The sequence below is a fragment of the Cupressus sempervirens genome, chromosome 11, assembly GCF_028749045.1.
Source record: "Cupressus sempervirens isolate cs-2001-9-10 chromosome 11, ASM2874904v1, whole genome shotgun sequence".
NCBI lineage: Eukaryota > Viridiplantae > Streptophyta > Pinopsida > Cupressales > Cupressaceae > Cupressus > Cupressus sempervirens.
Genome location: NC_143128.1, coordinates 465,899,024 through 465,925,484, shown reverse-complemented (window position 1 = coordinate 465,925,484; position 26,461 = coordinate 465,899,024). Strand labels below are relative to the sequence as shown.

General features: G+C 34.8%; 1 protein-coding gene across 1 annotated transcript in view; it reads right to left on the bottom strand.

Moving 5' to 3' along the window:
- Window positions 1–2,715: 2,715 nt before the first annotated feature.
- LOC149530400 (syntaxin-22-like) overlaps window positions 2,716–26,461 on the bottom strand; it is a 62,986-nt gene continuing 39,240 nt past the window's right edge. Inside the window, exons 3-7 of the mRNA XM_089808798.1 lie at window positions 14,891–15,024; window positions 14,593–14,661; window positions 3,472–3,629; window positions 3,284–3,387; window positions 2,716–3,149 (exon numbers count right to left, since the gene is read on the bottom strand). Of these exons, the coding sequence (XP_089664924.1) occupies window positions 3,081–3,149; window positions 3,284–3,387; window positions 3,472–3,629; window positions 14,593–14,661; window positions 14,891–15,024 (534 nt within the window). The 3' untranslated portion in view covers window positions 2,716–3,080. The remainder of the gene's footprint in view (window positions 3,150–3,283; window positions 3,388–3,471; window positions 3,630–14,592; window positions 14,662–14,890; window positions 15,025–26,461) is intronic.

The following is a 26,461-nucleotide window of genomic DNA, read 5'->3' as shown; positions in this document are numbered from 1 at the left end:
AATGATTACCTCGATAATAACAAGATATATTGCATCATTTGAACAAGTGTAGACTAACGTTTCAATGTTGGAAATTTCTCATTTTCTAATACTTGTACTTTAATGGACATAGTAAATTGTATTATTTTTTCCAGCAACCCACATGTTTTCTGGTATTTTGGCACAATTATATTTTATTGTGGTGCAAGGCTTTTGTGCACTGGAGATAGATTGATTTTGGACACCAATTTTTGATAGGCATAGAAGCTTCCAATTAACCCACCGTGAGTCGGTATACGCTCTTTCGGGATTGAAACCCTTACTGCATATGCGTTCAAACTTATTCACCATCTAATCAACTTCTTCACTTCCCATATCAAATAATCTCCGCTGTATTATTTTTTCAGACATTAGACGCCGGCAGGCGACACAATTTTCTGGTGTCAAACATGTAATTTTAGCTAGATTTTTTTTTAATCATCATTTTCTTCACTTTTCCCGCATTAGGAATTGAAATCCGTTGATAAGTTTTCCCAGCAAGAGCTCTTTGTGAGCTTGAGTCTCTGCCTTTTGGAATCATAAAGTACCATAGCTAGTACAATGTGTTTTTAGAACATAAATCATCATGAATATTTATGTGGAAGTCTAGTATTGGAAGATTGCAAGACTACAATAAGTATTGGAAGATTGCAAGATTACAATAACATAACATGAGTTTAGCACAATTGTTGCAAGCAGTGGGGATATATCTTTCTTCTTTCGTTGCTTTAAAATATAGATAAAATGATATATTAATTAAAAATTATAAGAGTTAAATTTATCAATTTTAATTAAAACATATGTAAAATAAATTATAGTTTTAATATAGAAATAAAATTATAATTAAAAATTTATTATAATATTTTTAAATTTTATTAATTGTATATATTAAAATTTATTGGAAAAAACAAATTTATTCTATGAAAGCAAAGTCCATACATTAATATAAGAATAAAGATGAGAAAAGGTTGTAGTACGGCATCATTTTGAAGTTTGAAATATCATATAGGCATATTGGGAGGGGAAAACATAGCTTTTGATATCAAATTATTTTGATATTTCTTGCAAGTGTATTGTCGTTTGAGCATTAAATTCTTATTAGACTATATAATAAGCCACAATACCCTTCTTGAGTGTATTCAGCAGATGGGCACGTGAAAAACTTCAGGCTTTGGAAAATCCTATTCCAAACTCCATTCAACGTGGATGACATTTGCAATAAGTAGAGATCGTAAGACATCTTTGAATGGAATCGTACAATCTTTTGACAGTAATTAAGAATGGCCATGAGTCCAATATTAAAAATTTTCATTTTCTTTTGACACGTAGCTAAAGTCAGATAGGTCATACAAGATATCAAACGAAGTTTAATATAAACATTAACTACATACTTATCCTCTCTAGTATCTTCTATATTTTTCAATTAGAAAATTATGAATTATGCTAAGGAAAATAGATTTCCACCAATCAGAAAAACTGTTTTTGTTGTAATAAATGAATTAAAAAATATTCAGTCTAAAAACTTTAAGACAAATGATACATGGCAGTGAAAAAAAATAGTTTGGGGGTTTTAAAAAAAAAAACAATAGTTTCCTGCCTTTGTAAAAGGCAGCGACTAATAAACATAGCCTATAGGCTAAATTAGATGTTTTTTTAGACTTAAGCCCATAAAAGCAATTTTTTCCAGAGTTCACTACAATTTATAGTTGTCAAATACGGGTGGCCTTAGCTCTTGAGCTAGAGACTTCGATACATTAAAAATTAATAAATAGTTTTACATTTGATCACATTTTAAGGCACAGCGGAATGCACATATTGGATGGAAATCCAGGTGTAAGCATAGTTGCCATAAAATTTTCATTAGAAAATAAAAAAATATTTGAGATCTCGCTTAGTTATTACCCATCAGAAATTAGAGGAGAGCGTATCTGTCATGAATGTCCTCGTGGTTGGGTTGTAGTCCAGTCTGAGGGAGGGGATTGAAACAAGTTTGACATTTTGCTGGCTACGATTTACCCATTAACAATTTAGGAGTTGCATGAATACATATTCACAGACAGACATAGTGCATGCTCATATGCACTTAAAAGTAGATGTTCATATGTATAGTGAGAAGTACTGTCTTTTCACATTTTTGTATCTTTCACTCAATCTTACCACGGATTCCTAAAGCTATTATTAGGCATTTTGGTAATGGGAAACCATTGAAAAATACAGAGGAATGGTATTTGCTATTTTTATATTCAAGAATCTCGGCAATTTGAGATTGCTTCGCACCACAACAACTTGCCATCGTTCGCTCTTCATTTTTTGGGCTATTAACGTTTTGTACTTTATATCATTCTCTAAGCAACGCATTTTTAGTCTCATATATTGAAGATGCATATTAATAGTAGATTGCAAATAATAGGCAAGAGAAATGAGCAAAGATTATAAACTATATCTACACAATTTCAACAAGATAGTAATATGATAGGTCACGAGGTCCCATGGCATCAAAACAAAATAATTCATGCAACAATACCAGTGAATTTAGTAGGTCATACAAGAGTGAATTCAGCTCCTCGGGATATTATAAATATATTTCCATTTTGTTCACCGTGCATTATAAAAACAAGAAGTAATCTCTTTCCATGAGAACCACAAAGTTCTATGGTAAATTTTTTAAATAAGTAATCTGCAACATACAATCCAATGGGATAGGAAATACTCATTCTCTGAAGTCATTGACAAAAAAACATAAAGAAATGTTTTTTTTACATCAAGAAGGCATAACAAGAAATAAATACACAGACACCAAATCTTGAGATCAGATCAACTACAAAAATAATCAAATGAAGATATCTACCGAAACCTTGAAAATTCATACAAGTTTTTGTGGCAGAGCAGGAATAGATGTCTGTACACAAGCTTTGGAACCAACAAATTGTGTTTCTTTCTCGCAAAACATGAAAAGACTGCATACTAAGATGAGATATGAACCGAATTCCAGACTCTCTAAGTTACTCAGTGGTTTTCCATGCACAACGAAATACAATTTGCTTGAGCTAAGAGATAACCATTTATACGAGTAGGATTATGACCACAATCACCACCACCACACCTAAGATTACAAGCGGCACCCAGCAACTCTGCATGGTCACCATATATAAATTGTAAATATAAAATTCCAAATTAGAAAGTAAAACCGTTGAGTTAATATTTGTTTAACTCTATAAAGAAGAACCTACAAAAATAAGGGAAATGCCTAAAATTTTGTACAAACCAGGCATTTTCTGTTGGACTTCTGACTTTTAGATGCTTTAACAAGGTGACTTTTAGCTTGTACAGTCGCAGCATTTGAACTTTCAATATGACCACCAATGTCATCTACATAAAAATCCAATCAGCGTGACAACCAGTATAGAAACCAGAAATGACCAAAAAATGGACCGCAGCAACCAAGTCTCTTACCAATCATCACGCCTTGTTCATTAACCAGAACAGCAAGATCCTTAAAAATTTCATTGACTTCTACAATTTGATCCTGAATCTCCTTGATTCCTTGATCTCTTTCTTCAATGATAGCTTCATTGAAGACCACTTCATTTTCTAATTGGAAAAACTCTTGCCTGCAAAGTAAACTGTTAAAAAAATGACTGAAGCATATAATCAGCGAACAACAGAGGCGGCTAATGCTTCAAAACAAACAATGCACATATATCTCACATTAAAAGATTGTAGTTAGCTGCATACGATGTCCTTTTCAGTTTATCTTTTTATGTCAGCATAATTAATAATAATATTACACCATGGAACAATAAATTTACAAAATTAAGTAAAGAGGTAACAGAACAGCAGCCATAATGAACGCATCTTCCATAATAGGCAAGGATAGTTAAGATAGCCTACCTCAATTATCAAGGGTTTCTATGTTTCCTATTAGTCTCTGTTACGATGTAAATATTAACAGCTAAGCTTTATTGAGTGCCACCATCTGAGAAAAATCTAAATCAAAAGGAAAAACATCCTTTGTTTTAAGGCATAGGTTCTCTTCTGTGGATTGATTCATCTTAATCGCATATGACGGAAATGCAGACAGAGGCAATAGGGAATAGGGTCCCTATCCACAAAACTGGTATCTGTAATAGGCTGCTTTTCATTGAGTTTCAGGGAGGGGAGGTGCAGGATGATGGGATGGGTGTTAGGGATGCAGAGGAGTGGGCATTAAAATAATACATCAAATTGATATTAGAATTTTCATGTTACAAATAAATCAGATGTACCATAAACATTCAAAAAACCAAGACGCCGAAACTCTAAAATGCATAATAGCAATTCATTGATTCTATAATATCTCATAGACTGATAATCACAGACATAATATGAAGCTCAATTTAGAAATATACTAGCAATTGCACCTTGGTGTGTAATGAGTACGTCAAAGAGGACTAGAAGGTCAATTAGGAAATAAATTATTGTTTTTTACATAAATTTGTGAGGTGCATAAGGTCATTTAGTATATGCCATTTAGTAAATGATATTAGGGAGGGAGAGATATAAGTGGGAAGGGGTAAGAAGATATAGATATTGATATATGTCATTTAGTAAATGATGTTAGATAGGAGAGGAGGGGAAGTGTAAGAGAGAGGGGTAAGGAGATGGAGATGGAGAGAAAAGGGAAAGAAAAACACAGAGTAAATAGAGATGGAAGAGATAAATATAGAGAGGGAAACAATGTCATGGAGAGATATAAAGATGAGATAGGAAGAGATATAAAGATAGAGAGGTAGAAAGAGATATAAGGGTAGACAGAGATGGAGTGATGATAACATATAGATAGAGGTAGAAAATGAAATATGGAAAAATGGAGATAGAAAAGGTAAAGAGACACAAAGGTATAGGAAGAGAGTGATGGATAGACAAGGAGAGGAAGATGGAGAGATAAAAATAAAGGGGGATAAGAAGAGGGGAAGAACTAGTTATCCACTTAATAAAGAGGGAAAATTTAAATGTACTTATTTATTAAATATTTTTAAAAATATTATACATTTTGTTTGATGTATTAATACACTTAAGATTTCATTACAGCTTTATTTATAGTCTTATCTTTATATATGTAACTATATATTTATACACTTTAAAAAATCTTTGCATTTATAAAGATGAAGGAAATGAGAGATTCTATTTTTCCTATCTCCATCTATATATTCATGTTATACTTAGTGTGAAATCCACGAGTATTACATAAATATCTTCTATAATTATAATTATCATTAAAATTACATAGAACTATTATTTCTTTTTTTAATAAGTAATGGGCTGAGACCTAGGTTATTTATTATTTATTTACTATTATTTGTTGAGATTAATTATTATCATGTGTTAAGCTTGAGTAGACTCGAACCCAAGACCTCCCGAATGAAAGGCCCACAGTTTACCATTGTGTTGCAGGCTCTTGCCTATAATAGAACTATAATTATTATCATAACAAACAAGGATACGTTCCTGATGCTTATGTTATTCCTGTCTCTTTGAAAGTGGTATATTACAATATTTTAACTGAAAGTAACATTTTTTAAAGTTATAATCAACTACGTATGTGTTCCTCTATTTTAGTATTCAAGAGTAGCCAATTTCAATCCCTAATATGTCTTAATAGTGTTCTAAATTGTGCAGAATTTTGAAAATGAAATAAGTGAGTTTAATTTGATAGTTCATTGCCTATTTTCGAAAAAATGAATTCACCATTTTGTCTTGGTAGTGGATATGTTTCTACTAAGGAGATTTGTGCATGATTAGTCATTCACCATGGTAATCGCACTTTCATTGCCCATGCAAAGTAGCTAGTTTGCATTAACACATGGTAAATTTCTTCTCTTATTCTATCTAAATTTCGTTCTCTTGTTTAAAACTACTGTTTCTTGCCCTCTCCATGTCTCTTTCTGTCATTTGGCAAGAATGATTTTGTGACGTTATGTTTTAAGTTGGCACTTTTGGAGTAAAGCAGTGAACAATGACACACTGGTGGAATTTTCTGACTATGGATTTTGGGTGGGCTTGTACGCCAAAATCTCTAATCATGCAGATCATATTTGGGATGATACAATGTGCTCTGTTAATGAATGGCAACCTTTCAGAGCCTCCCACTTAATAATGGATCCTTCTAACAATAATGTAGATAATGCTTGCACCATTCTGATTAGAAAGATTGGAGGCAAATAGGGGCCAATTGTAAATGGCATCAAATAACAGAGCCACTTGAAAAATGGATCACCAAAAAAACACAAACCCATTCAAAGTGGTGATGTGGCGAACAAATCCATAAAACTATGAATGATTGAGATCATTCTCATCATCTTCATCCCTTTTCCAAGGTTGTACACTGTCAGTGAAAAAATGTAGGTAATTCATTTCAGATAAAAATGCCTATAGCATAACAAGGACATGAAATATGAAAAATAGGTGACCTGGCACTAGAGTTATTTTATACATCAACCAAGGCTCAATCATGGAGATGTCCCAAATAATTCAATCATTGTGTTTAGTGACCACTTGAGAACTTTCTACTTCAAATTATGTGAGAGTATCAAGTGGACATATCATGAATCATGAAAGATGGGTTCCTCCAAGGCCATTGCTCATGAAATATAGGTCAGGTAAATTCTACCTACAGTAAAGATGGTCTGTGATAATAACAACTTTTATATAGATAAAAGGTAGACAAAATGTAGAAGGCCCATCTCTAACAATAACAATTCAAATAGGATGTGACCTGGACATCAATGTAAAGTAAGGCTAAGCTAGGGGATAAATGGATTTCACTAAGGTAAAGAATTGTTACGCCAAGGGCTAAATGCAGAATAATATTATAATAAAGTAATTAATATGCAAACAAAGTAAGAAGCATACAAATGAGAAATAAGACTTTCATAAATGAAAGAATTAGGGCAAGAGATACTTGGCTAGGATTGAATTATAGGAGCATTATACTCTTCCATAGCTTAAGCACTCGTGGGGAAGCCATTGTGGTTACAAATAGGAAAAATCATAGATGCAATAATCACCGAAAAATAGGTATTTTAAAACTTATCGCAATAAATTTTACTGCCAATTAATCACCACATTTACTCGCTGAAACTTTGCACCAAGAAGTTCAAAAAAGTGCCATTTTTTCTGCAACTTATCATTGATTTATCAGCAATTCTGTGTGTATTTACTGGCCACAAATCTGTAATAGGTTTTGAAGTCAAAACAAAAGGTCATTCTGCATTCAAAATGTAAGGTCATTCTGCAATTTGTGAATCGTATTTTTCTGTCCAAGCAAAAAACGTACCTCCCAAGGTATTGCAAAGTGATTTGCAAGGATTCCGGTCAATTTGGAGTGGATTGAAACGGATTTGAAGCAAAATCAGATTCTCAGGTAAGTTTTCAGAATTGTTTTTCTTTTTCTATTTTTTTAAAAACTATTTTATCTCCTCTTTATTGCATCTAGGCTTATAGATCTATCATGACATTTCCTATGTAATCTAAATTGTTTTAGAGTGTAATGAACAAGATTTAACACCATTGTTTAACATTTTTTCCAGAAATTTTCACTGTTTTCTCATGAATCTCATCTTTTCCTAAAAATTTCAAACCCACAATTGTTTATTGCTTCTTTATTTAAACTAATTTAATCTAATTGCTATTTTTTATTAAAATATTAATTTGTTGTTTCAATTTATATGCATAGGTTGAAATTTTATTGAAATGGCTAATAGAGATTCTTCCAAAACTAGGTCAGCTTTAGGGTTTGTAAATGTCTCAATAACACATGCCTATTTGGATATGTAGGCATGCGTCCTGAAGGGGCTAAAGATAAAGCTTGGAAGTATGCCTTTGGAGGACCCAAAGTTAATTCTGTAATTTGCATCAAGTGTGAAAAAATAATTAGTGGAGGCATACATGGCTTGAAATACCACCTTACATGCATCATGAAACACGATACGAGGGTTTGCGACAACACCATAGAAGAAATAAAAAAGAGAAATAAATGCCTTGCTCACCACCCAAAAAGAGGAAAACTTGCAATGCGAAAGGGCAAAACTAGCCATGAGAGTATGCATAGCTGAATCTCAAGGTGTTATAATCAACCTTGAAGAAGCAACACTTGAAAGCATAGTGGGCTCTCTTCGTGGCCCATATATCTGCAAATACAACACCCTTTCAGCCACAACTTCTGCTACTTCTAGTAGAGCACCACCATCAGTGCTACAATTGCAGCCTGTAAATAGATTTTTTGTACAAGGAAACACACCTAGCGCACAACAATCATCCACCATCAGTGCTACAATCACAGTCTGTAAATAGATTTTTTGTACAAAGAAACACACCTAGAACACAACCATCATCAAAGGGAACTAGATGAAACAGTGTGGTGCATTAGCAAGCAGACACTGCTTGTGCTGATTTCTGGTACTTCAACAACATCTCTTTCAATGTTGCAAAAAATTTACACCGGCTGAATTTTGTTATCGCAATGATCGTGGCAGGAAAAGGCTACAAGGTGCCTTCTCATGCAAACTTGAATGGGATGTTAGTTCACTTGTTTTAGTTTTTAACTGTTTTAACTTCTTACTTATAGTATTGAATCTTAATAACTTATGTTGAGTTTTGATTTATTGAGGGACTAAATTTATGTTCTTTTTTTATTTAGAGTAATCACTAATATTTGTTGAATTTAAGTTATTTTTTAATCAAAATTATGTACTTTACGTTAATATTTACTTCATACTTGTATGTTGCTCACAAATGTAGTTTCAAGGGCAAAAGAAATGGTGGAAGAGCAAAAAATACAATGGAAATAATGTGGCTGCACCAGTCTTTCAAATGGATGGACAAATGGCAAAAATGCACCATCAATTTTTTGGTTTCTTGCAAGGATGATGTGTTTTGGAAATCCATGCATGCCTCCAAAAAGGTGAAGACTATTGAAAATTTGGTGCTAATTTTAAAGCAAGTTGTAATGGAGATGGCAATTGATAATGTTTTGAAAATCATATCGATAATGTGGCAGTATGTGGCAATGGGTAAGATCCTCTAAGACAAATTAGTACACTTTTGTTGGCAAGAGTTACTTATTAATGCATGCTACGTTGTCATTGATAACAACTGCATTCATCACTCTTGGCCAACTATTAGTTTGTATGGTTACCAAAGGATTTGATTCAAGCAACTGACTATGTCCAGTAAGCAGAGTGGTATACAGTCAGAAAGATCATCTTGGTGATGACAAAAATCACGGAGTTAGATGTTGTGAAGCCAAAGCATAAAAGTAGACATTATGCTATATCTAATAATGGAGATGGCAATTGATAATATTTTGCAAATCATATCAATAATGTGGCAGTATGTGGCAAAGGGTAAGATCCTTGAAGACAAATTAGTACACTTTTTTGGACACTCTTGTTGGCAAGAGTTACTTATTAATGCATGTTAAGTTGTCATTGATGACAACTGCATTCATCACTCTTGGCCACCTATTAGTTTGTATGGTTACCAAAGGATTTGATTCAAGCAAATAAGTATGTCTAGTAAGCAGAGCAGTATACAGTCAGAAAGATCATCTTGGTAATGACAAAAATCAGAGTTAGATGTTGTGAAGCCAAAGCATAAAAGTAGACATTATGTTATATCTAATACTGGAGACAGCAATTGATAATGTTTTGCAAATCATATCGATAATGTGGCAATATGTGGCAACAGGTAAGATCCTCGAAGACAAATTAGTACACTTTGATGGAACCCTATTTTTCGGGAAAAATCAGGGCTCCATTTATGGTGTTAGAGATTGAAAAAAAATCCATATAATCATAGATCTCGAAGGCCCCTTTGATGGAATCCTATTTTTCGGGAAAAATCCAGGGCTCCATTTATGGTGTTAGAGATTAAAAAAAAATCCATATAATCATAGATCTCGAAGGCAAAGATGTGAAATACATACACAGTCAACAACCTAATCAGCAGGGGCGCTAAAATGCGTATCTTTTCAACTGCTCAAGTGAGCATATGCCTTTTTGGCATTACCGGTTGTATGAGTCTAAAATCAAGAGGGCACCATAAGTAGACAAATCAGAAAAGCAGCATTCTGCTCATATGGAATAAAAGACAGGTTTGAGACAATGACAGTCAAATCTGCAAGCATTCAAATTCAAAATTCAAAACATTAAGATAGATTCAAGCAAATGTTTGCAAGGATGCCAAGATAGATAGGGCTGCTGCTATGGTAAAGTGTTTTCAAGTATGCAGAGTCAGGTACAGGTGGCTTCCAAATTAAGGGAAGAGATAAAATGCCAAGGTAATTTTCCTAAAACTGTAACTCACAACCTACTGATTTGTCAGCTGTGCAAACAAAATGGCAAAGGTTAAAGATGTTGTCAGTCAGAGGCCATATACCTAATGTCGTCACCTACAGCATCCTCATTAGCAGACTTTGCAGAGGGCAGTTCGTGGAGATTTTTTGACTACCAAACTGAATGTTGAGAATAGAATAATGTGCAAATTATCTCTTCAGGGATGATGTTGGTTCGATCCAGCGTATTCTGTACATACACTGTTGTGAGTGATGCACATGATACAACAACAATAATCTATGAGCAGTTCACCATGGCAGCTATATTTCAAAGCAACTCATATCTCAAACACACAAGTATCGAATCTTATTTCGTTGCCTTCAAAACTATAAGATAATAATATATGGATGCAGCAGGGATCTGTATAGAGGAATTCAGAATATGCATCTCTATTTTCAAAACATAAAACCGATGATGTACAACTAGATAGCATAACCACAGATTATATCAAAGATGATTTTTTCCAGCAATACCAAGCTCCAATTGAGTAAAAGGCAGTGACTACAATAAATATCGAAGCACCCAGATTTAAGTATCAAGTATGTTTACGGAAGTAACTGTATTATGGCTAGCTCAGGAACCATTAAAGATGCAGGGATTATTGCAAATGCTGAGATAGAGATTTGCATAAGATACAAGCTGTCTGTGACCAAAGAGGAAGATGCGTTCAGGTTGCTGGAATATAGCAGAGACCACCTGTGGAGTTCCAATGAAGAACATATTCATGCCAAGAGTCAAATGAAGGCATGTGCATATGAACCTTGATGGAGTAGTTAAAACTGTAGAAATCATATACGTGTGAAGAGAAGTTTCAGGTGCAGCATATATTAACGGCAATCAATTCCTTGAAAAATGGTGTCGTTGGGAGTTGGAGATCACTTAGCAGAGTAGTTGTCTGAGAGATATTATTGCCCATTGTATATGCTCATTGGTTGAAACCAATAAATAAAGAGTGCCTCAAATAACCAGTGATAACAGTAGCCTGAGACAATTACAATGAACGGTGATTGCATAACGGAACCACTCTTGGCAAAGCCACCAAGGAATTGCTCCAAACTTGCATACATGGTAATGCTGTGAATTTCTATCCCTTGCACATATTCGATTGGGCTTCGTGTTATAGCCAATTGGAACAACGTTGAAACTAGAGATTGATTGTTTGAGGAAAATCAAGTGCTCCTGTCTCTAGACGATATAAGCTTGAATTTCCAGTGAATGGCGCCCAGAATTTGGTGGTCTATGCAGAAGTAACAACTTTCAGAAAACACAAACTGCGATTAAAATTTGAAAGAGCCCAATACAATATGCTCAATCATAGAGACCAGAACCACTGAAGCATGAATTTTTGTGTTGAATATTACCGATCATTAATAAATTTATATTAATATTTTGTATTTGTTTGCAGGTTTGGGATATGTATCATAAGTTCGATCAAGCACGATGAAAAACCACTTGCAAGATACACACAAAAGGATGAGGGAATCGAGAGTTTGAGTGGTGTGCAATGAAGGAAAGGTCCACGCGGATTAAGTGATTGGGTACTGCAGAGTATAGCCCATGAATTGCTTTGTAGAGGAAGTTGTTAAGCATGTTGGTGGATAGAAGTTGCACAGAGAGGTGTCCACGGGAGTGGAGGAGATGGCATCCGATTTTATAAGCCACAGAAATGATTGAACCATCGGTCATATTTCAATATAATTAAAATCATACAAGTATTAAATATTGGTTAGTTTTCTTTATGAAGAGGTGCAAAGTTTGGGAAAGCAACCAATGCCTTTTGATCCTCTATAAATATAACATGTAAAACCAAATGAGGGACAATTCATAGTCTGACAAATTTTTACATATTCAAGTTATATATATGCTCTCTGATATATTTTATCCTTTCATTGGTAAAGGAATGAGCGATTGAACAAAGCTCATGGATTTGAATTATTGGGTGAATTTTATGCGGTCCGGATAGATTTGTAGATGGATCATTCGTAAGGAGTGTCTTTATGTGCAATTTTTATTTTCGGCACAATCTGTAAGCGTATCTATTTTATTTATTTGCATTAGGGTTTAAAATATTATTAAGTTGTCCTTTATAAATATTTTTATTAATTTCTATAAACATTTTAATATTCGTATAAGTGGACTCGGTCATTATTGCATTTTAAACTTGATAAACATAGATATTGTGAACTATTTAATTGTTTCCGTATTTATGTCTAGTTTGTCTCCATATCACAGGAGTTAAAGTGCATCCTAGACTAGTTTATAATTGCGTTCATATAATTGATCCATTGCGTCTGAATTGTTGAAATTGTTTATAGTTTAAGTACATTGAACTTTATGAAGTTGTACGTTTCGACTTATAATATTGACTCTGATTGCCCATTTAATTAAGCACTGGTCTTTATATTACTCTTGATTCATAATCCATATGCTGGCAACTGTTTCATTTCTATCTATTAAGGAATTAATATTTTCATTTGTTGTGTTCATTTTTTATTTAAAACATTATCACATTTATTTATTAATTCATAATTTTCAAGTTTAACATTTTTCTATAATTCTTGCCATTTTGAAAGCTTTCATTATATTCGCGTTCTAATCAATCTGCTATAAGCATTCTTGGCTTAAGTGTTTTGTTTAGGATTAGGTACACCTGCCTTGGTTTTGCAAAGCCAGAAGCGCAGGGGATTCGGATCGCATCGATCAAATCCGTTAAGTTGGCCATAACCAGTTGGATATCCCAGCATCAAGCAGGCAAGGCTTGTAGGATTCCAATCTGCAGTTTTGGGAACCAACACACTTTTTGGACACTTTTGTTGGCAAGAGTTACTTATTAATGCATGCTAAGTTGTCATTGATGACAACTGCATTCATCACTCTTGGCCACCTATTAGTTTGTATGGTTACTAAAGGATTTGATTCAAGCAAATGACTATGTCCAGTAAGCAGAGTGGTATACAATCAGAAAGATCATCTTGGTAATGAGAAAAACCACAAGAGTTAGGATGTTATAGGATGAGTGAGATATTCTCTGTTGAATATCAGTTTGACAGTATTTTGATAGAATAGGAAAATTTTGTTAAGATCGTTCAAAAAACTTTGGAATCCAATATAAAGTTTCTAATTGATGATTGTTTATGATGAAGCCGACATTGAAGGATCCTACATTTGCATAGCAAGCTATTGTGTGATGTTTTGATCAAGTTTTGGCAGGATGTTCTACACATTTCACCATTTCACTTTTGGGCTGACAGAGTTATACTTTTGAGATTATGATCATACATCTAAGATCAAGTTTTTGGATGCAAAGAGGTGTGTTAGACAAGTGATTGAGAGATGATTGATATGATGGTTAGATGCAAATGGAACGACATTTTGTGATGCGGTATTGATAAAGAATTTCATTGGAACTATATTGGCATTCTTGATGCTACTAGTCAATTTGGTCCTGGAAAGTAAGTCCTTTATGCTTTGTAAAGTGGCTATATGCCTTAATGTATTTTGGTGAGCTCGAAGCTATAAGCCTGGATGTAGATGCATTCTACTTCTTCTGTTCTTATACCTTTAATAGAAAATTAGGGGTTAAAAAGCAATTGAATGCTTAGTTTAAAAATCAATGCACATGCAAATACTCATCTGCATTAATAAGCCTGACAACTTGAAAAAAACTGCAACTGCAATGGCAATTTACTCATCTGTTGAATAATAGTAAATACTAATCAATAAGAGGCAAACATACAAAAGGGTACTCAACAATATATAGGAGAGAAGAAGGCTAAGATAGGACAACCATCCATCTAAATTGTGATGAGCTTCATCCAAAAATTTCTCCAATAAAGAAATCCTCCTAGATATGAGAGGTGAAAGGCATATTCTGTAAACTATCAAAATGAATGATGACAGATAATGAATCAGTATGTATCGGACTCTATTCTTGTCAAATGGAAATTTCCGTAGAGGCAAAAAATAAATAGTAATTACATGCCACATGTTGGTGCATAACCAATAAATAATAGACAAACCTATCAAATAAAAAATTCCATGGAAGCAAGGCATCAAAAGTAATCATATAGCAATCTCTCTCTCTCTCTCTCTCTCTCTCTGTATGTTGAATATGCATATTCTGAAATATGTTAAATTCCAAGTTCATAAATATTTTTAAATTAGGAGGAAAGAAAAGGGATTTCATTACAAACTTAGTTACCTCCTCTGTACTTGAAGGAGATTCTGCCGCTCCTGATCAACTTGCGTATTAAAATCAGTCTCAGTGGAGCTGTAAATCAATTATCAGAAATGCTTCTCAAGAAGAAGAAATAAACAGATAGAAGAAACGATCCAGAAGCATGCTTAACATGCATATATAAGGCATAATAAAAACAGATATTGTCACACTGAAAGCTTCCTTAAAAACCACACCTCATGGTGAAATAATACTTTTCAAGATGCACAAGTGAAGGTTTAAAACACATTAAACATTTGAAGAAGCTAATGCTAATCAATACCTAGATTCGGCAGGTTGGGGAACTGCTGGATAAGTCGTCTCGCACTCAGCAGCAAGTTGCTGAGCTTTCTGAAAGTCTCTCAGTACAGCCTGGAAATCTCTAGCAAGCTTCGCATCTGCTATCTTTTTACTTGCCTGAAATAGTTATTAGGAGTTACAAGTTTAGCTCTCTAGATCATGCTTCAAGAACCCATCTACTTATACGCTAGTGACAGATCCTTTCACAAGACTAAGAAAAATTTCCAAAATAAGGAACACAAAGCTATTCCAAAAGAAAAGATTATCAATCAGTTAAAGATTAAGCTATGCAGGCTAGTAAAAGAAAACCGAGATGTGAAAAATCTCAGCGGAAAAAATAAGTTTATGCTTCTGCCCATAGTTGAAAATATAGCGTGATATACTGCACTTCAGGATGGCAAATGATATTATCGCCAATGATATAGCAGCGCTATTTACTGTGTCCCAGGACAATTTAGTTTCAAAAAATTGCGATATATCTGCAATTATATTGGTGACCAAGTTGGTTTTAGCTGTTATATTAGTGACAAAAACGTGTTATTTGGGGTCATTTTTTTGTGCCCATTTACAGACGGCATTCACAGTTTCATCTTCAATGTGCCGACACTCAGGACAGCACAGAATTTCACAGATTAGCAGAGGCACTTGGAATATATGATGAAAGCTTTATAAATTGCAGGAAAATCCAATCAGTGAGTGTAAAGTTTCACACCCTTTGCTGCTGTGATGATTCAGAGTTTGTACTGATAAGTTACCAAGGAGTGCACAACCATTCACCCAAGCAAAATTTGGATTCCGAGTCCAAAGTTTCCAGTGGGTATGATCTAAGGGTGCAGTTCCTTCAGCAGATGCCTGATAGCCTCAGTAAGCATATAGCTACAGAAAAACGTCTCCAATTTCATATTTCAATGTATCAATGATATCAGCTTTTGACATTCTGTAATGAAGCCTTTGATCATTTTGGTATCAAATTTTAGATTTTTTATTAGACCATGCATTAGTTTCTCAATCAAAATCTCAATTTAAAAACATGATTTATTCACTGTTTAGATAAATAATTCTCGGAATGATTTTCTTCAAAACTTCGGAAGATTTTGAAAAAGCATTGTTAGCATAAACTGATTTATTTATTTATTTTACACATATTATAGTAGATAGCAGAGTTTTTCCTATCATTGTCATTACAGTGGTGTCTTATCACTTTCTTAGTTTGCCATCTCTATAATGTATTTCATTTACTTTTTGTTGCCATGGTGGGAGGCTCTGCAACAAGGTATGGACTACCATCAACAAACTCAGTGTATATGAAGCATGAGCTTTTATGTATAACTTATACTTTTGGGTTTACAATTCTGTAGCAATTTAAGATTTAAGTTTTTAACAATATAGTTTAAGTTATAATGTAATTTATACATGCAGAGGCTTATTGTTGATTTAAAATTTAAGTTATAATTGACTTCATGTTTCTGGACAATTTAAGATTTATGTTAAATTGTGCAACCACAAACATTAGGGAGCAACAATTTAACACTTAAGTTTATAACAATATAATTTGATATCGTGTTTTTGATTAAGTAAAACAGGTTTTATAGGGATCTTGAAACCCAAAAGTTTTTACAATATAACTGAAATAGAAATAAAAGTAAAGTCCAGCTACTATGTTTTTGCTTATAAAAAGCCAAAAAAAGACAGGCCCGCGGCCTGGAAACTAAAGCCAGTAGCACTAGATAAGGATGAAACAAAAAATGAAAACTGTAACTATTAGTTCTCCCTATCTAGAACCTACAGAGTCTCTGTAGCTTCATTGGCCTTCCGGTTGTCCACGCCCACCTGGTCCTGGTTCAGATCATTCGCCGATCCTCTGGTCTCTTTCGTTTCTCCCTCGACTTGCCCAAAGTCCATATTGGTCTTATTTTCTTTTTCTCCGCCAAATCCAGCTTCCTTCAAAGATTCACCCAAACTATTGATATTCTCATTCAGAGTGTTCAAAGTTGCAATCACCTGATTAGCCAGGTTTTGATTAGCAGTTTCCATTCTTATAACTCTTTTTTCAACCCTTGAGATTCGATCCTCCTAGTCAGCATGGTGTCCTTGGTCCCTGCTTCTCATGTGGCCGTCCTCTTGGCTTCTTTTCTCCTTGAGCTCATCTATCTCATGAAACAGCCACTTGATAGATCTAAAGTTATCTATCATGCTGTTCTTAGCGTTATTGAGCAGATTGAGCCCATATTCTCTCGCATTGTCAGAAATTGCAACCAAACCCAGGTTGAGTAGTTCATCGAAATGAACTTTTCCATCTTTATCCTCCATCTCTTGGGGGTTCATCGTCTCCCTGACAATCCCTATCTTTGTCATTTTTGTGTTAAAATTTCTCCATGACCCCCTCCTGTCTTTCAAAACCATCTCTCCATTGTCTTCCACCTATAGTTCTATTTTCCCCTGTGGCGAAGGAATAGAAGGGACAAGGCCCGAATTCACAGGCAGCTGGTCATTTGGTTTTTCCAGCAACAAAGCCTCCTCAGCCTTCCTTTTCTTGGGGTTCCCCGGCATAATTGTCATATCCTCCTCAACCTTTTCATTGTCCTCCCCCTTCATCTCTTCCTCCGACTTTGTATCCTCTTCTTCAGCATTATGCTCCTCCTCCACCTGTTCCTCAGACTTGGGGGGATGGGGGGTTAAGCCCCGAGGGCTCTTTCTGCTAGGAGCGATGCTAGCAGAGGGAGAGATTTTCTCCCCTTCCTTTGGCTTCTTGTCTATTGAAGGGGTATTGTCTTCATCTTCCGAATTAATGCTTTGAACTTCCTCAAAGTCCGAGCTCTCAGTTTCCTTAGATACATTCCCAATTTCATCGAGCAATTTGCCCCTGGTCTGAGTCTTAAGATACTCATAGACCAGAAGGAGCAAACCCTCATGGGGGGTTGGGTTTACAGTGGATTTCTTTTTAAAACCCTCAATACCCTTGCTCATAGAAGTGAAAAGATAAAAAGGAAATGAAATCTTTATGCCATGCCCTTAATGATTTAGCAGAATGAAATGATGTGATCTGACCCTATTGAACCTAGTATCCAGAGATATATATTCGATAATAACCCTTAAGACATACCTCTAAAGCTTTTTAATCGAGTCCATTTCATAGTATGTCTTAGTCTTCACGAGTTTCTTCCTTTCATCCTCATCCTTCACAAAGTCTTTGACAGCATTAGCCGACATTTTCTTGTCTCTAAAGAAGTTTATCCCCTCCAAGGGGATCTCCAAGACCTAGGCAATCAGTTCCACTATAACTTGATGAGTGACCCCATCAATTTTTACTCGCCCATCCTTCCATGATTTCACCATAATCTTAGTGATCTCCTTATTGAATCCATGGAGTTTTTCTATGAATCTCGTAATACCACCCTTCTCTAGCTTATGCCAAACCTTCAAGTTTTTCCTCCAATTATCCGCCTCCCCCATCGGCTCCTTCCTACTTCTCTCCCCTACCATTATGTCCTCTGGTTCAAAAATCCTACACCTGCTCACCGTTCTCTTACAAACTTTAGCTTCCTTCAAATTTCAAACCCCAAAAATACTCACTATGGAATTTGATATCGTGTTATTACATAATACAAATTATATTTCACATTATGAAGCATTAAAATTAAATATTAGACAACATGGTGATTGGAACAAGAAATATGTACTTAATTTTGCATAAACTTTTATTCTTTGTTACCTTGGACTCAATACTCATATACTTATCCAATAGCTAATAATTTATGCTCATAGACTTGGCTGATATTTGGTCTGAGGCTTATCTCATATCTGACTATTTATCTTTGCATTTGCAAACTTACAAATAATAGGGTAACACAATCAATATCTATAGAAAAAGGTTGGTGGCTGAATTAGGGATGAAGTTTGGAAACATGAGACATCAGGAGCTAAAAGAGATGTGAAACGTAACCATTGTCCTAAGTTGATGAGTAGGGGCATAAGTTGGCTAAAATATTATAGTGGAAGGATAGGAGGCCATGATATCACATCGAGGCTACTAGGGAGGCTATAGCAAGCCTTAATGCATATGAGCAAAAGAAGATAGCAAAAATGAGGACAGTAAATGCCATAGCAGCCCTAATGGGAGATTTTAGTTCTACAGGGTCACAAACAGGTGCAAAGGCTTCTTCTTCTTCCATTGGGCCACGGGTACAAGGATCATCATCTGACAATGTGAGCGGATTTATATCAGACTTTTGGGTTCCACGTAACATTCCTAGCACTCAACTTGGATTGCAAGGCATTGCATGGACAAAGAAATGCATTAGAAGACAAGGATAACAGTTGCAAGATTTTGGTACTAAAATGATATTCCTTTCAATGCTCTATGTAGTTCATATTGGGATTAGATGGTTGTTGCAATGATAGTGTTTGGTAAGGGGTTCAAGCAACTAAGTCATTATGAGGTGAGTGGATCATTGTTATAGGATAAGATAAAAAACATTCATCAACTTGTAGAAGATCAAAGAAAAATTTTGAAACAGAGAGGCTACAATATCATATCTAATGGGTGGACAAATGGTAGGAATAGGACACTCATCAACTTTCTAGTTGCTTAAGGGGGAGAATAAGTATTTCTAAAACCAGTTGATGCCTTCGATCAAGTGAAAAATGCAGAGAATTTGTGCAACATTTTGGATGTGGTGGTAGAGGAAGTGGGAGTGGGTAATGTCATCCACATTGTGACTGATAATGCAGTTGTGTATGTGACAATCGGTAGACTTCTAATGGAGAGGTATCCCACATTATTTTGGAGCCTATGTGCTGCCCAAGGATCTCATGCGAGCAAGGTTACATGCTTTGCTATTATTTTTTTCAAGTTGCAAAAGCATATTTGCCACATTGCATGACTTGAGGCATATGTTTTGAGTGTCAAAAGGTTAGAGAATCCTTATGCCAAGAAGCTTGAAATGGAGAAGGTTGTGAAGGTTGTGTTTGATGTTAGGCTTGGCAAGCAAATTGAGAAGAGCATCAATCTAAGTTTACAAACCTTGATTAATGAATTTTTTTTAAAAATAGATATTGCAATTCACTGATTTTTGTTACAAAAATTATGTCCATGTGTCAAAACCGTTGATGCGGGTTTTACAGGTTCTACAAATTGTTGATGGCGATAAAACTCCCACGGGATATCTATATGAGGCCATAAATAGGGCCAAAGATGGCATTCAATACTTTTATAGGTCAAATGAGACCAAATATAGACCCATTTGGAACATAATCAATCAAAGGTGAAGCTGACAACTCCACCAACAGATTCATGTTGTTGCCTAATACTTGAACCCAAAGTATTACTTCTCCAACACTTTTAAAGCAAATGCAAAGGTTCAAGTTGGTATGGACTCATTTATTCAGAGATTGGTTGCTGATTTCGACCTTTGAGACCTCGTACTTGACGAGTTATAGAGCTACAAGAGGGAAGAGGGGTCAATATTTTCTTCACCTAATTGCAAATGTAGGAGATACACCCTACAACCAAGTAAACAAGAACATGTGTTTAGTTTTATTATACCATTTATTTCACTCATTAAGTTTATTGAAATCATCACCACATTATAAATGGCTTTTTTAATCTTCAAAGATACGTGATGGGACGATTTTAGTGCCACAACACCTTGTCGTCTGAATATTATCGCAGCCCTGTAGTGTTTCTAGTTACGAACAAGATTGGAGTACTTTTGAGAACATAGACACAAAGAAGCCCAATAGGTTGACTTAGAAGTGCTTGAATGACATGGTTTATGTGTAGGACAACCTTTGATTGCACGAAAAGAAGGCGCAAAGGAAAGCTTCATATGAAGCACTTGACTTGGATGAGATCGATCCATATGCAACAGATTGGATTGCTCCTCCTAATGGTGATGCTGTAAATGTGCATGAGTATCCTTTGTTGACTGATGAGAAACTACCTGAGTTTCAAATGGAAGCAGATGATTGGGATGTAGAAGTGGCAGCATGTGAGGAGGAATGTGAGCCTAGTCATGCATCAAAGGCTTCTGCTAATGCACCTATCCAAGCACCTCTTGAGGATGTTGCAACTACTTCAACACCAACCACTTAATAACAACAATCTCTTTTGAGCTTTAGTCATAGATGCAATCTATGATATCTACTTCTAGTTTTCATTGATACCAAAATTTAATATGTATTGAGAAATTGTAGTTTCATGGATTTGATATGTATTGAACTTATTTTTATTTAGACGTTATGCTTGTTTTTTGGTATATGATTCTATGTTAATAAGCCGAGTTCTAATTGTTATGAATTTATGTTAAAATTTTGCTTAATATATGGTGGATATCTCAAATCAGTATATGTTCTACCAATTTGGTGTATATGTGTGTGTTTTTAAGAATATTTTAAGAAATTATATATTTTTAAATGTTCAATAAAATGTCGATTTGTATCCGATTTTTTCGCAGATTGTGAGTTTTTTTTTTTTTTTTGGATTGGCTAAGATATTGCTGAGACCAAGGTTTTCAACCTTGGTTCTGCTAACAATGGCATCAATTTTTAAAACTTGATCTCTTAATTGGACAAATAGACCGCCATAGGAAGTTTGAGACAAGATAGAGTGGGACAAGGTTCAACTACAGATTCAACTTATGCTGGAAAATCTAAAGAAGAATCCATAATCACAGGTTCAACATATGCTGGTGTAATAATCCCTGCTTAGTTTGATCAAAGAAGTTGAACTCTAGCTAGTGAAATTTTGTCAAACAGTTGGCGCGTAATCCATGTATTAAACTCTGATACTACTGTACATCTCAGCCCATATACCACTGGTCTTAATCAAATGAATCGATAACTGACTATGATTTACTGAGGTGGTTCTCAACAAGATTAAATATGCACTTACAAAATAACCATAACAATACAGAATAAATGAGTAGTTCCAAGCGTTGAGTTCAGAGTTTACAATGTACTACAATCATACATCTAATCACTAAATTACACTCACTCTCGATCTTTTCATTCCATAAGGTTTTACGTTAATAATGTATGACATTACACATTTAAAATAACGCTTCAAATAACAAAACATATAATCAAGGTAAATGACAGACATACAAGTGCAGATGTTATCATCTGGTGTTCACATGAAAGTCTTGACAGTCCACCAGTGCTGGGTTGTGGCTGATTAAAGGTCATGCACACCTGCTGCGGCTGGTGACCAAGCCTTTTGGAGTATTGTAGTCCAATTGTGGTAGTTACCCAATCAGTCTGTAGTGTGATGTTTCTACGTTGCTGTACTTGTGATGGAGGCCCAAACTCCCGCTATCTCTGTAACGCACCAGTATCACGCCCAGTTCCTCTTGGTATTAGTTGACTGCCCTTGCCGGCTTCCTATAACTCTGCAATGAGGGAAAGACAACCTGCAATGCCTATAATCTGCGTTCAAACCTGCACTATTACATCTGATATCCTTTGAAATGGTTCAAATCTGCAATGTTGCCGTCTGCTGTATGTGGTGACACCAGCTTCCACATTTACTTTGTAGATGAACTCCTTCGTACAACTATCCAACCATTGTAAGGAGAGGCAGGTATCTCCACGCTAACTCCCTTTCTTTTTGAAGTAAACCTACTGAATACAGTAAAGAGTCCGCACAATTTTTACCTGATTCTGATAGACTTAGTAGAGATTTTTGGGGCTACGTCCAGTCTCCAATACTCTCATAAGGGGTTTCGTCCTTAAGAGAAAAGAAACCAGTCACATTTAAGCAACCTGTTTGTATTTTATCAATATCATATTATATGGTGACAATCCCAATGCAAAAGCTTTCTTTTATAACCTCGAAGTGTGGAGAGAAACAAACATCTTAGCAATGTGGGATAAAAGACTATTTTGTCTTTTAGTCACTTAAGTTATTTTGTCATAAAGTGACTAAACAATAAAGTACTTTATATTTCAACTCAATAAAATAAAGCAACTTTAACCTTAGGATTTCTCATTTAAAATCTCCTCAACTGAAACCAAAACTCCTATGACTGGCTAGCATCCTAAATCACATGCCGTTCGCCTATCTGGATGGAAAGATAGACCAACTAGGTGCCATTAATGCTAGCGCGGAGAAGGGGACATTACAATTGGAAAATTTAAAGAAGAAGCCATAATCATGGGTTCAACTCAAATTACAATCACCAAACCTAGGAGTAGATATAGGTAATATTGCTGGCACATTTAGATAAGGGCCCTAAAGATAGGGTTATTATGGCATTGTCCCCTTTCCAAATGTAAGTAATAAGGAGACCCTTTGCCTATTATTTAATTTCCCATAGAGAAATAATCTAAAAAAATAAAACTTAAGAGGCTAAAAGTGTTGCTGTGAATGGGGTTACACTTTTCAAAAATATTTTTTGAAGGGAAAAGGAAAATAAATAAATAAGAAGTCAAGCAGTGAAGAAGGTTACCAATTCATATTATCAAGATTCATTTCTCTTGAAATTGGAAGTGTTTAATCTTTTCTACCCTATGACAAAAACCCTATACCAAAAAATGGAATCAAGAAAATAAAAACCTCATAATCATTTGGGTAATTCCATTCAGGAAACACCAGTGCCCTGATGGTTTGAAATTATTCTCTAGAGTGTTTTTATGAATTTCAATCTTGTTAGAAGTTTTGTATTGGCTTTGAAACAATTTTTTTTTATATTAAATGACACATGTACTTAATAGATATTTAGTCGACTGAGCCAACCTAATTTTTGGCTATATTGAGCTGCATTTGGTATACTTAATATTTTTGTCAATTTTAACAAAACACAATGTTGTAAATATTGTTGTACCACTTTTCTTCCCGTGTTTTGGTGCCCAAATTGGGTGATTGGACATCCTATGAGCTTGCCTATCAATGCTGGCATCTCCAACTCAATTTGGCCAACAAATGAGAATGATCTTAAAGACCAAAATCCCCTGCACTTTAGGCTCTGCACACAACGTTGTAAATATTGTTGTACCACTTTTCTACCCGTGTTTTGGTGCCCAAATTGGGTGGTCGGACATCCTATGAGCTTGCCTATCCAATGCTGCCATCTCCAACTCAATTTGGCCAACAAATGAGAATGATCTTAAAGACCAAAATCTCCTGCACTTTAGGCTCTGCAAGACCTAGGTGGGTGGACCTATACCTTAACCTTCAAGACTAGTTCAAGGCTTTGTAGAGCAGATTTCTTATGGAGTACTTAGTGAATTGTCTAAAGATGGCAAGAGGTTCTCAAGATAAATCAAAACTGTGAACTTGAATGCTTTAGAATGCTTGAAAATAAAAGCGTGAATGGGAAAAATGCAGTGATATGCAGATAAATATAGTAATGAACTTCACCAACTATAAAAGTGTATCAATTTTAATCTAAGTTGCCGATTCGGATTTCGGTTTGTTTGCAGGTTCGAGATTCTAGTTCAACATTTGCTCAATTTTTTTTGGGCTTGGGTTCCGGTTCGTATGTACAAGGATTATTTTTTATTTAAAAAATTATATTATGTAGGCTAACTACATTTTGAGCATAATTCACATATTCTATTTATTTCTCTTTGCTCTAGTAATCCATAGAATGCAAATTACAAACACCAAACTGTCATAACTGGACTCCATATATGATACTAAGAGTTGCAATTATGAACCATCATATAATATTATATTACATAATGTCCACTTTCTAAAATAAAATTTAATAATAATTTATAAACAAATAAATTATAATAATCATTGAAAAATATATAATTTAATATTTTAATTATACATTAGTAAATATTAATAAACTTAATATAGTATTATAATAAAACCAAATCATACATATGACAATACTCATAATATACCATGTTATTTATTAAGATAAATATAACTACAATACAATACTTATATATATCATTCATATAATATTAATTGTCACATATTGCTGACTAAACTAGTCAAGCAAAGATTGTGACTGTTCGGGTGTAATGCATCCAGTTTGAAGATTAGGTTATAAATATTCATCCATATCAATAAAATATGGCATTAGGGGCATCTAGGTGTACCAAATAGGGGTCGAACAGGAGGGAATCACGTTAGACAAAGAAACGTAGCAGGGATAAACGATATCAAAGCCGCATATAACTTGCAATGTAATGGTTTTATCCCTTTTTGGCTTTATATTTTTCGAGTAGATTAGGTCTCTTTTTTTCTGAAAACTGAGGCCCTCAACCATCATCAGTCTAATTTCCATATCATTCTATGCTACTTCTACAATTGGCAAGGATCGTTCTGTAGGTTATAAGACAAAATCAAAACCAAAAAAGAAACACAACAGGGATAAGATAAATTAATTTGAAAAGTCAACATTGACCAAAGTCGCTGGTCATTCGCTACGAATTCTGTCTAGGCTCAATGTTTTTTGTCCTTATTTGCTAAAGAATCGCCACAAAGCCGCCCAGGGTCCTTTCCAACGTATAACAATCAAATTTAGCAGAGTATAGGTGAATTAGCATCGAATTTGAAAATGGTGCGAATCAACTCTCGAATTTGGGGTTGCAAGGACGAATATGGTAACTTAGATATTAATGAAAAGAACAAGACTAGTTCCTTATCCAATTTTGTGCAAGCAGAGTCCATCTTATATCAATTTACTATCACAAACTCTTTGGAGATAGTGCACGCTAATATCAACCACCGGATAGAGAACTTCAGATACAAAACCCTAGGCTAATTGTATTTAATTTCAGCCAAAGAAGACCAATCAGACAAAGAACACATAGCATGCAAGCTTTGATGATCAAGAGTATGTATTAAGTTCAATCTATCAACAACAACATTAATCGAAGAGGACAATTTATTGAATGCAAGTATTTGGAAATCAATTTCCCATAACTAAAACGAAAACAAAGTCTTTGTATTAATTTCAAAAATTCGGTACAATTTGAGCAGTGTTTGGTTGCAATACCTTTTTAAAAAATTGCAAAATCATCAGTTCTTGCTTATCACCTTAATTTTTGTATGTCTCTATAAGGTTTGGTACCCATTCTTATAGAAAATGAAAGGGTGTGACAATGCTTCAGACCTTTTCAATCTATAACTAACTAAAACTAATTGCAACTAGACACAAATATGTACAAAAATAAACTACAAACAATAACCCTAGAGTTTTCATGATTAGACTGGCCAGATTCCTTGAAGCATATCAAGCAGGTTGTCTATGTGTTGGTCGTTACCATGTAGGTACGAAAACTTTGCTAGTATCAGCTAAAGTTTGGCTTTGTCCTTCTCCATTTCTAATTCATGACAATCACTAGCATAACTTGTGTAACTGGTCCTTAAATCCTATGTAGCAACATACATGTAAATGACATCCAACTGATTTTCTTGCTCTAGAGTGAGACCTGGTTGAACCACTAGCTTTGGCACTTCACCCATTGGATGTTCTTGAATTGGCAACTCCATTTCTGCAATTTCAGCAACCAAAATGCGACTTGAGAATGAAGGATTGTTGACCTTTGTGCTTCAAGTTTCCACAATGATATCAAACCGGCATGTTTGTGTTAA